Below are 13,219 nucleotides of genomic sequence, written 5' to 3' on the forward strand. Positions count from 1 at the left end.
TATAGTTAGTTAGTTAGTTAACCACGTAACTAATAATTACCTATATAAAATCTACTTAGAGGTGTTGACTATAACACCTTAAATAGGACCTTGTACTTAAGTGGGATAGTCTAGATCCTCCACTCCCAAGTACATTTAATATAGGGCTTACACCCTTGTACCTATATTCTCCTCACACATGAAATCTATATATATCTCAATGTTAATATTTTTGTATTTGATGATGATGATAATAATTTGATATATAGTTAATCATCCCCATCTTGTCTTGTTGTTCATAGTGTTAACTTCCTCTCTCTTCTCTCTCTTCCTCTCACACACATACACACACATAACTTACTCACATAATTAGGTACTAAATAACCCTTTTTTAACTACCTAATTCTTAACAATATGCATGTCGATTCCTTGAATTTGATTTTTGAAACTGAGGTAAATTCTCCCATCCCCTAAAAAGCATATATATCCTCTTTGTAAATATGTTTCATCTAGAAAATGTTCTCCAACCCATAATGTTTTCTAATAAGTCTACATAGTAGTATTAGCAATCAAATTTTTTTTTCTAAGTTATTATCTAATGAGAATTGGAAACAAGATGAAGGTTGAGATGTATGTTTTGGAGAATACATATTACTTCTTGGTAAGAAATTAGAGAATGTACTAAAAATCAATTATATCTTGGCAAACCAGCTACCACACCAATTTGCCCAAAACGCAATTGAGAGAACATGGAATGACATGGTGAAGCAAAAAGTAAACTATGGTAGTAAGATCAAAATGCTGAAGCTGAATTTTGACCAGGCACTGGGAATATGTGAACTTTAGTGGATAAAAATGATATTTTAAGGCTTTAAGACAAAATGTGAAAGAACTATGTGGCTATATCGCGAAAAGAAATCGGCAACCAGCATAGCTCACAATTCAGAACAGAATGATAGCATGAAACACAGAGGTGGACAGATATTTCATCAAGGAGGGGGATAGTGCCCTTGCAACAATGAGCAGATATTCGCACTCCAGGATTAAGCAATCCAAAATTCCAAAAAATTCTATCTGAGCTCAGAATGGCAAACACATATCCAGCTTGAGGAATGTTGAAGCAAATAAAACATCATAAGCAAAAAATAAGGTAAGTAAATGAAGGAGAGATGGACAGCTTCAACTACACATTTTAGGAAAAATGAGCCAGATATTTCCTGATCCTCTGTTCTTCCATAGAAACAATAGATACACAACTACACCTTTTAATGTTGTCCAATACATAGTCATCTGGCAAAGTTGAATGACCCCATATTGATATTATTTTAATGTTGAAGAAAAATCTACCAACTAGGGTTAAATGAGAGAATTCATTGCTTGAATTCAGTAAAATGTAAATCTATTTGCAAAAATGTACTCCACAATCTTACCACAGCAGAGAGAGAGAGAGAGAGAGAGAGAGAGAGAGAGAGAGAGAGAGAGAGAGAGATCCATCGATTGCCAATAACAGAGTTCCAAAAATAAAACCAAATTGTGACTCCTCCATGTTGATGCCTTCTTTCCCTATCTAAGGCATCAAAAACTATAGCCGATTTCAGGTGCCTAAAAACTTCAGGAAACACATTCAAACTCACATTATAGGTCCTTTCCTGTATTCTCTTAGTATCACTGGAACACTAGTGGGAGGGACCTAAATATGAAAACCAAATGTTAGAAATAACATAATCTACAAAAGACTTTCGCATTAGATATGCAATAGGAAGTACTAACCATTCCCAATTCAGTTACAATCATTGAAACATAATCTGCTGGCATCGTATCATAACTGGACAGAGGAAACATTAATCAATGAATGATAAAAAGAAAAATATGCAAGAGTTTTGAAAACCATGTGGCTATATTTTGCAATCAAGATATTTGAAAGATTCTGTCAACTTCTAAATAGAATTGTTTTAGAATTAACTAGCAATAAATTGCCCCAAATTATGGTAAGCCTGACGGATATTAACCCAATAATGGTATACTTTTTAGGATTTCATAAACATATTAACTTTGACAGTTATTTAAATATTTCTAAGCTTTATATATATCTATATCTATATATAAATATAAATAAATAAACAAACAAACAAATAAATAAAAATAAGGATTTAGCTTTCTCAAGCATTTACGTGAGGTTCAAGAGCTGAAGATGAGAACTTTGAGACCAGCCACTTAGATCATTCAAGTCTTTCCGTCCTGGAACACTGACTAGGGCATCAGGATCACCTGCAAACGTTAATTCTTCAGGAAAACTATGCTTTATCTGATTTTAGAGGCTAAATAGATGAACCATTCAAGTTCACATACCCAATTCATTAGAGCATATTGAATCCAACTGTACCCTCTCATGGAATTTGTATGTCTCACAGCAGATTATGACAGGAACAAGGAATGCATGCGCCACCATTCCCACACAAGCAGAGCCAACTCTTGAATACACAGTTCCATTAGACAATATGGATGATGCTCCAAGAAATACTTTAGTAGCCTCTTGCATCACATACGAAATGGCATTGATGTGTGTGTAAGTACAGCTGATACCACTGGCAAGTAACCTTCTTAGTAGCCTTTTACCTTCTAGCTTTGGCCGTGAATCTACGATAACCACTCTGAACATTCGTCCTAGTTCAAATGCATGAAGTAGAATTGACTCTACTACACATGAATAACTATATGTGAGAATCACATCCCCATCTCTTATTTTGGTCACTGCATGCCTTGTTATCTCCTTATCGGCAAATGTAATCTTTTCGTGAATGAAATGATCTATGTCCGAGATAAGCTGAGATTTGGACTCCGATTCAGATAGACTGATTGGTAGCTTAGCTATACGTGTCTTAAGAAACTTGATGGCATTTCCCATGCTTATAGATAGTGGCCTACATGTAGTGAGAAATGAGACATTGCTGTTAATCTTAATTGTTAAATCACGTACCAAGGTTTTTTCTTTGGGTGTAGAATAGTTTTTTATCATCCCACGGAAAGCTAATAGCATAGCCACACAGCGGGCATTGCCACCAACAATGTCCCCAGTTACATATTGCAATCCCACCTACAACACACATCTACCAATCAACTCAAAAACCACTCATCTCATATAGACACAATATTTCAGAAGCACCTCAAAATGAAATCATTATTATAACCACCTGGTAAATGGCAGGATGTGGATGCGCAGCATCATCATGAAAAAATTTTGCTTCTAAATTAGGCAGTTGTGTCCCATGAACAAACTGAGGAAGGTGTCGGAAAAGTTCTACTCTATTTTTTGTTTCGGTTTGCTCAAACAAAGCTCTTTTCTTTGCCTTGGCAACTCTATGCTCATCATCAAATTGCATTCGGGGGGCTGGGATCTCCTTTCTTTTGTCTTTCTCTGGTGGTTTCTCTGTTGATGAAATAAGCTTTTTCTCTACATTTGGCTCTTTTTTTTGACTCTGTGTTTTGGATGACTTCCCAGCATTCCCTTGTTCATTTTCAGCTACTTGAATTTCAACTGCAAATGGCCATTGAAATGGGGATTATTTATATAGCTTTAGCATAAGGCTCAATTAGCATAAGATTCAAAGGCATTCTGTACCTCAAATGATTAGATGGTACTTTTCTTCATGTTTTTCAATAATTCAAAGAAAGTTATCAATAAATATGCACTCTGTTCATCATTCTATTTAACAATGTCTTTTTAACGAAACACATTGGCAAAGAACAAATTTTGCTTTACTACACATAAATCTAAAGAGAATCAATCAACCCAATTTTCACTGGATTCAAAATTTAATGCATGCTAACGTGACATTTTAATAATATTTAACCATTTGTATGCTCATTACATTATCATTTGAATAATATTTAACCATTTTTATATGTCTACTTCTTATAATATGTACCTACCTTCAAAATTTAAGGCCTAGAAGACTACCTTATCATTATTAGTAGCAAATTTATCTCAAAATGGACCCTTTAAAAGAAATAACCACTCATGAAAACTTGTTCAAGCTTTAGGTATATTCAAAAGGTCATCTATAATTTATATTTTATGGTGGAAGTGAACGATAGCAAAAAGTTCAAGTCTCTATAATGTTTAGTATATTCAAAATATAAGCACTCTAACAAGCTTACATAGGGTCTAGAGTCTGAGAACATTCTCAAGAGCCTAGGATTTACAATCTAGAACATTCTTATATTGCACACATTTTTGTTTTTCATCTGAAAAAGCAATAAATACATGACCATTATATACTTTATAATTTAATCCTCGTTTTATTGTTAGAACAAAATAATTTAAGATATTCCTTGAAAGTGTAACAAAGTCAAAAGTCAAATTGTAATAATACTAGAAAAACCAATCATCCATAAGCCTTTATAAGCAATCTAAACTAAAGCTCATTCACTACAGGTGATAAAGTTTTAAGAAAATAGAAGGATCAAGTGGAAACAGCTACCAAAAAGCATGTCCTATTACACAGGATCGTAAAAAGAGTTTTCTATGAATCTTGGCTTCCAAGAATACTCAACCATTCTCTAGCCGGTTATTTCTTTAAAATTATAACACAATTTCCAGCCATTCTCTAATTAACAACATTTTAAAGATTTAGAAAACATAAACTAACTGTTAACAGAGTAAATAATTTCCAACCACTCTCTCGAGCTGCTCTTTTTGCCTCCCGATCAGCCTCCTGCTTTGCTCGCCGTTCAGCTTTCGTTGTCCTCTCTTTTAATGGTTTCATGCTTGCCTGTTGATCTGAAAATTATAATAGTCTCTCTTTTCCTTTTATTAATAACACTATAGTATTATACACTACAAATAGATACACAAACAATTATGACACCATAACCACTGCAGGATTCCCCATGGACTATCCCCACAAGAAACAAGGAAATATAAAATAGTCCAGCTGCAATGGGACGTACATCATGTGATCAATTATAAGATAACATTGAAAGAGGAAGTAACAGATACAATGACATGGGATGTGAGTGAAAGGAAGTTTGTATGCACAACGATGTCATGGGCCAATGTATGTGGTGGTGATATGATCTCTAACTCACCTTTTATGCATATGATGAGTAAAGGAAAGAATGTAGAAAGTATATGTTCCCAAGAATTGAAAGAATGCTAATGACAATTGAAGAACAATGCCTTCTGCATGATCAAGGATATATAAATTAACGCCTTTTACAAAATGGTATATAAGACTAAACAAGAAATTACATCTTGAAATGTTGCCTTATCTTTGAGAACAGCAAACCAAAATAACTTAACTAAATAGAAAAAATTTCACTAAAGAAGAGAATGTCAATAAAGAATCTTGCCATATATAAAAGTAAGATTCTCTAAGTCCGATAAAAATGTTCTCTAGCATAGGTCGATCTAGAATGGAGAATACACATTATGGCGGCATTTTGGATGTGAATGTGTATGCCACACCAAGTAGGAAACAAGGCGTTGCTCATTCAAGAGAAAAGCCTATACTATGCACAATGGCTAACAATACAAAGATGAGGATCATACTTGAAAATAGTTAGGTGTACCTCATAGGTACATAATGCTTTGTGAGTGAAGATCATACAATTTCACAAAAAATACCTGTCAAAAAGCAACGAATTGAAGTATGAATTGGTGTACAAATGCTTACAAGGAGTATAAATTGGATTAAAACTTTACATAAAGTTGGAGATGTAAATAATGTGAAGAACTATCGCACATTATGGTTGACTCACTTATGATGGAGCATTTGGATGTTTATTGGAAAGGAATCAAAGATAAGTGCATGTGTTGAAGAAATTGGTAATGGGGCTTATGGACAAGTTGTCTTTCCCAAACACAATAGCATCACCTATCATCTTGTCACCCGTCGAGCATTAATGGAAGAAATTCACTTGAGAGGGAGGATTTATAATGTTGCTTCGTAGACTTCAAGAAAGCTTGTACCTTGTGAGCATCTTCGGAGCCAAGCTGGAAGAACTCAAGGTAGCAAGTGAATATATGCTTGCAATTTCTTGAATCTGTGAGAAGGTAATATGTCATCTAGGTATGGGCGAGGGAATTTCAGATTTTTTCAATAGTGCTATTGGTGTTAGAGTGAATGATGGATTACAGGAAATGATTGTCAAGTTTGTAAAGGAAGAAGGCATTGAAGAAGTTGTCATTGGGAATGTAGTCATCATGGTTTTGTTGTATGTACATGATGTGGTACCTTTTGCAATTACTTTAGGAGATGTGCAGAAGCATATAATGGCATTGAGGAGTTTTGCACGCATATTAAGTTGTGTTAATATTTCTCAAATGAAGGTTATGCTTATAAGAGCCAAAATAAGGATAAACTATGTATTTTGTAAAATGATGTGCCACTTGAAACTATAGAAAGTTTTAAATACCTTGTCCTTGAAGTGCCCTCAATCATAGATTGAATCAATGTGGTACTCTATGCTTACAAGGTGGGAAAGAGACCCTATCATACATTTGAGAACATAGGCAATATAAAGAAATCAACTGTTGGGTCCTCATGAAGTACCTTTTCAAGACATTGGTGACAACACAACTTCTCTATGTGGTGGAAGTATGAGGCCATAGCATTCCTAAGTCTGCTTGGAAAGAGTTCGAAAATGTCCAAAAGTGTTTTCTTAAATAGTTTCTCCAAACCAAGAGACTAACGCCATACACCTCCTACTTCTCAAGATGGCATCATTTCCCATTGAGATCATGACCATTGAACGAGTTGTTCAATGCATGCTTAATGTTTAAAAACGCCATACACCCTCTTACCTCTCAAGATGGGATCACTTCCCATTGAGATCATGGCCATGGAATAGGTTGTTGAGTACATGCTTCAGGCCTAAAAAAGGCCCAAAAGAGACAGAAAAGAAAAATTTTGTATCCCAGTTGGGTGCAAAGAATGAAAAATGCAAAAATGGTCTTGAAGATGAGATCCAACATACTTGCTCCATTTTGCATCAATAGATTCATCTATGAATAAGGCCTTTTTGTAATGCCAATTTAACATGACATGGGAAAAATGTGAAATTCATGCTTCACATTATACTATGTACGTTGTAGTAGTTGATTGCAAAACCATAGTGTTCACTGAATGAGGAAACTATTCACATCAATACATGTTGGAGCCGAACATCTAACCATTGCTTTCATACGAGTTCGACTTCACATTCGCTTCAATGTGGCAAGACATTGAATCACAAGAAATGAGAATAGTCGACTATCCACATTTCGCATTAAACAACTTTGGGAGTCTGAGTATCACACTTTGATACAAACAAGGCCCTTTACCTTTGATCATGTTCCATTATGCTTTCTGCAAATCTTCAACCCAACCCAATCCTACACAAAATTTTCTCTCAATCACAACAAGCAATCTCAATTGTGAAATTCATGAGTGAAGTTCTTGAACATGGAGAGTTGCTACACATGCTCACATGCACTACATGAAAACATTATAATTTGGGTCCCATGGGTCATATTTGACTTCAAACTCATGCTACAAGTCAATCAAGGGTTACACAAGTGGGCTCCCAACAAGGACATTGCAAAGGAGTTACAATAAATTGGGAAATAGCAATTTGTCATGCACAAAGGCCACTATCTCCCACTATTGCAAGTGTTTCCCTTGCTTCGGAGATCTCTCCATTCTAGATCTCTAGAGATCTTTCAAAGACAAAAATTACAATCTATTTGACTTCAGAATCTTTACATTTATAGGTAACAAGATTCTTTAGTCATTTTTATTTTTATTTACTTATTTGCTTGGTTACAATTATTTGTGTTTGTTGTCCTCAAACCTAAGACAACATTTTAAGATGTAATCTCTTGTTTGGTTTTATTGGCCAAGGCCATGTCTGACATCTTGCTTGCAAGATAAAGAAAAAATGGCCACAAGGTCAAGCGATTAAAGAGCTAACCAAAACTGAAAATCCCAGCACATCATATACACAAGTTCCAATGCAATGGAATCTGCAATGGAATCTGCAATGGAAGACATATGTTGAGACACAAGTTTTCAACTGCATTGGATAAAGAGCAACAGGAAATGATAAAATATCTAAAAACCTCATGATACATGAAACACCAGAAAGGCATGGAGATTCGGCATTCAATACAAGGGTATTTAAGTCTGTTGGGGAGAGCTTCAGGATGCCTACTGTCATTGTACACGGGACACAGAGTGGGAAAGAAGAAGATAGATTTCTATCAAACCTCATGGGAATAAGTCTATACAAGTTTCAAGTTCCAATTACATTTTTGAGGAAAGGAGAAGGCCTAAATGAGTTAATTCCACAACTTGACATACTTATACTTCAAGAAACATGGAAGTAATATGCATGTCATGTATCTTACATTGAGCTCCACAGCACCTCATTCTATGTGGATATCATGCAAATGAGAGCATGAATGGAAGCTTGTATGGCTAAACTTATAGCCAATATTGAACATCAACATATGAATGATGGGCTGAACACAAAAGGAAGAAAATTGTGAGACATGCAAGCTTCCAACCCAAAGAAAGTATCAGTGATCATCTCATTTGTTTGTGGATTGCACATCACTTTCATACACTGTAAAACTGCAAAGTATCGAAGAGTCATACAACTGTTGTCCAATATAAACAGTTTGAAACTGTTGCCCATAGAAACAGTTTGAAACCTTAGAATTATCTAATGTGAAAAGAAACGTAGAAAATCTCTAGTTTTCCCACGTTGACTTTTTTCTAAATCTTATCTTTTCTACGTTTTTTCTACAACTGTAAATTCTTTTTCCTCAAGGTTCACTTGTGCTTCCAAGTTTACAACCCTCATCCTCTTTCTCCCTTCTAGATTCTTTTTCCTCTCTAATTCTTTTTCTCTTCTCTGATTCTTTTTTCTTCACTCTCTCTCCTCTAATTCTTTTTTCCCATTCCAATGTATCTTAACAATTATATAGTCTATTGAATATTTGTATGCTTAAATTTAGTGATTGCACTTTTCATTACAGTATTTATTATAACACACAATATAAGACTCGATATCCCAGAAATACACCACAGTGTCACATGCCATACACATACCATATTGTACTACTTAACAACCTGTGCAGGCTGTAATGGAGAAGAGAAGGCTTGCAAGACAACTATTGTACTCTGTAGATTTTAAGAAGGCTTTGAACACAATTTCAAACACAAAGTTTATGGGAAGAATAGAGAAACTTGGAGAATATCAACTGTAGAAGAAATGTTGACTGCTTACACCAATAAGTAAGATGCAGATTGAAGATAGATGAAGGATTTTCTAGAAAGATCATGACCACTGTGGAAGAAGGATACCCTATATTGCATACTCTATTCAGTGTATGTATTGACCAAAAAGAAGACTTCACCTGAGAAGCATTATGAGAACCTGAGGAAACAAAAGCCACTGGGCCTTACACAGTATTGGTTCTGATTTATGCAGCCAATTCATACTTTTGAATCTTCCAATCTGAGACTACGAAAACTTTTAGATATGGTACATACTTTCTGAACATATTGCCCAAGTAGTCAGCATGGCTACGACCAAAGCCGTATTGGCAATGCCTATCAAATCTAAAAGTCAGGAACCATTAATGTACTAGGAAGTGGAGCCAATTGATGCGGTTCACAGTTTCAAACACCTTAGAATCGACTTATCAAATCGTGGAAGTCAGCACAGCATAGTGTCACGAATTTGAGAGCATGTCATCCTTGAGAACAACCCAAGGATGGGAGGTTGGAGAATTCGTAATTGATGCATGTATTGTGCAAACTCTATTACGGGAATTGAGATTTGGGGAGGTATTTCACCAAGTTCATGAATGAGAAGAAGAAAATTCAGAATAATTTTTCTACAGTACCATATAGATGTTAAGGCTCCACTGTACTCCAGAATTCATACTCCTGGCGAGCCACACTTAGTCATCCTCAGACATCATCAGACATAACTCACTTAAAATGGAGAGCTTTCTAGAGGGGTCATTAGGGCTCAACTCGCATCTGGCATGATGGAGAAGTTGACTTTACAAGAAAGTAGGATACGTACATTAACACGTTGACAAAAGCTGGAAAGCATGTGCCCAATTTCCCCCTCTTTCCCTCTCAGAGCCATCACATGCAAACTCAAATGCAATGTATATTCATAAAACGCTTGGAAATCAAGAGTAACTTGTAAAATGCTTGAATATGAACGGTAAACTATAAACTCCACATGCACACTACGTGAAAATGTTTCAATTTGGTCACAGAAATCATGTTTGATTTCTGAACTATTTAAGCTATAAATCAAAGGTCTTGGGTTCAATCCTAATCACGTCTTTATTACACTATGTATCACTTCTATTAAACTACATGCCAGATCAATTATCAAACTAATGATCCCACAGTCTCCAAACAGTTGACAGACATCTGATCTATGGTCAGATTGTCCCTCTCTTTGACCATTGCACACTTGGCCCTTTCATCCGACAAAAAAGCAGGAGTCTCTCCAAATTTGCAGGTGAGCCCTCACTCTCTTTCTCTTACAGATTCGCACTCAGCTAGTCATCTCAGAAAGCAAAAGATGGAGCTTTCATTATACCTTTTTAGCTCAGCTCTCAAAACAAATTTTTTACAAACTCGCAGAATAGTGATAAATGAAAACAGTATCAAGTCATACACACCTGCAGAAGGCAACGCTTTTTCAGCATCACTGACTCCTCTTAGCGAAGAAACGTCATCTTCATCTTCTTCTTCTTGTTTTTTGTGTTGCTTCTTCTTGGAGAGAATCTCTGCAGAACGCCTCGAAGAAGAAACAGAAGAAGAAGGAGAGTAAATAATGCGATCTTCTTTTAAGCTTAAGCTTTCCATGGTAGCTCGTGCTTCTTTCAAGCTCAAGCTTTCCATGGCGGATCGATCCTCCTTCAAGCTCAAGCTTTCCATGGCGGATCGGTCTTCCTTCAAGCTCAATGTTCCCATGGCAGATCGATCTTCCTGTAAGCTCAAGCTTTCCATGGCAGAGCTATCTTTATTGAGTAATGATGACGTCTGACTAGAGGAAGGTATACTAGCCACACCATTGCAGTTCCCGTTGGTTAGAGGAAGAGGAAGAGGAAGAGAATTAACTGTCTCGACATAGCTTCCATGGAGGGGAAGAGGCTCTTCCCCCTCCCTAGAAGGAACGTCTCGCTTAACGTCAGAAGGAACTGAACGAGGCGAAGGAGGAGAAGAAGGACCGACAATCGTCGTAGATAAGGGAGGTGGAATGATAAGTGGAGAAAGGGAGTTCTCAGAGGTACAGTCGGATTTAGGGTTAGGGTTAGGGTTAGTGTTAGGGTTAGGATTAGAAATAGAGATAGAGATAGAGTTAGGGCTGGTGTTTTCTGCATAGTTTGGAGAGGTAGGAAGGTCTGAACCTGGAGTGACGAAGCCTACTTGACGAACCTTCGGATCGATGACAAAGCGGGGGCCTCTGCGGTCCATTGATTGAAGAATAAAAGAAGAAGAAGATGGTGATGATGATGATGACAAAGAAGAAGAAGAAGAAGAAGAAGAAGAAGAAGAATTTGATGATGATGATGAAGAAGAAGAAGAAGAAGAAGAAGAATTTAATGAGGAAGAAGAAGAAGAAGAGGTCTGGCTATGGCGATGGCGAGAAACAGCAGAAGGAAAGGAGAAAGCACAGAGACAGACGGAGCTTCGCACAAATGTTTAACGTGTTTTTTTTTTTAATGTATTTTTTATTTTGATTTGAAATTAAATTTTATTTGGGTTCCTTTTTTGGAGTTTATCATCGTGTATGTATTGTAAATTTGTATATGTATATATATAATATGTATATGTATAGTATGTATACAGTATAAATATACGTGTACATACATATATCTTTATATTATCCACACACATACCACATAAATACATACGTATGTATATCTTTTTCTAAGACTTGTGTTTCTATCTAGGAATGCGTTGCATCATAAGGCCCCGGTTCGGTTCGGTTCGGTTCGGTTCGGTTTCTTTGCTTTGAAACCGAACTCACCCCCCCCCCCCCTTTGAGCAACTCCTTCGTGGTTGCAAAGTGTTGTTCTCTCATGGGTTTCATTGATGACTATCATCGACTTAATTACTTAAGTACATGACACAAGGAAATCTAGTCCAAGAATGACCATGTGGTGCAAAAACCACAATGTCAATGCAATTCAAACTCCATGTTAAGTTTATTTATTTGCCATTTAACTAATATCAACTTAAACCCAATGAAGGTAAGACAAGTACGTTGGTAGAGTAAGTAACCTAAATTGCCCACATGCTAACCTGTGCATGTCACCAATGACATGGTCCCGTGGTAAACTTAAGTGCATCTTCTATCACCAAATCCCTTTCCCATTTTTACTTATATTCAACAACCTTTCCCATTCTCTCTAGATTGCACACCACGTCCATTTTTACTTTGTCCATGAGAGTTTTTACCTCACTTTGTATGTTTAGTTGATTCTCCATGGCCCATCTAGTGGTGTAGAAAACAAGGCTAGCATGAAGTCCCCATGTTGTCACATCAAACGTGTGCATGTGTTACTCAATCGGGATCGCGGGGGAACTGAACCAAGGAGAACTTGATCTCAGCACCACACCTCTCCCTCGCACAAATAGAAAACCAAAGAATAACCAAACACCCTTGAATATTGGGCTTCAAAGTCACTCATTGTGTAGAAGCAATGTGATAAGGGAACATGAGTTATCCCACCTAGAAGCTATGGACAAGATACCATTTACATCGACACCATGGGCCACATCCGCATTGAAACCCTTCAATCCCCCACTCTTTTTCGAGCAACTCAGATGGAAATGAAACTAGTCTCTGCACATAGTCATTGCCTTTCTAGAACATGCCACACAACATAACATCTTTTGTACCTGGCTCAAACTCTTTTATTTATGTTTATTTTATTGTAATCAATTATCTCATGGGCCAAATTTGGTCTTAGAAGACATTAGTATATCTTTCTTTATTTATTTCTTAAAACCTTTCTAAAACCCTTCGCGATATGAGTTTATGCTTTCAATGGGTGACCGTGGATTGAATGGGAATGTGCTTTCAATGGGCGTGCATGGATTGAATTTCAATGGGCACTCATGGATTACCCCATTATTAGCGTTGTATGTTCATGACTTTGCTCAACACAATTATTCAAAGAGATTAACAACGATTAAGAGTAAGTACCTCTAGA

General features: G+C 36.4%; 1 protein-coding gene across 1 annotated transcript; it reads right to left on the bottom strand.

Annotated features, from left to right (window-relative positions):
- Positions 1-1,169: 1,169 nt before the first annotated feature.
- Positions 1,170-11,560, bottom strand: LOC147850297 (uncharacterized). The gene is made up of 7 exons (XM_087336344.1): positions 10,676-11,560; positions 4,655-4,759; positions 3,171-3,514; positions 2,329-3,073; positions 2,151-2,247; positions 1,750-1,804; positions 1,170-1,669 (listed from the first exon to the last, which is right to left on the bottom strand). Exons 1-7 carry the CDS (start codon positions 11,472-11,474, stop codon positions 1,610-1,612), a joined length of 2,205 nt encoding a protein of 734 aa, XP_087192470.1. The 5' UTR covers positions 11,475-11,560; the 3' UTR covers positions 1,170-1,609.
- Between the last annotated feature and the right edge of the window lie 1,659 nt (positions 11,561-13,219).

Source organism: Azolla caroliniana, unplaced genomic scaffold (assembly GCF_043228905.1).
Source record: "Azolla caroliniana isolate FFs.n. ecotype wild unplaced genomic scaffold, voAzoCaro1.0.p SCAF_21, whole genome shotgun sequence".
Lineage (NCBI taxonomy): Eukaryota > Viridiplantae > Streptophyta > Polypodiopsida > Salviniales > Salviniaceae > Azolla > Azolla caroliniana.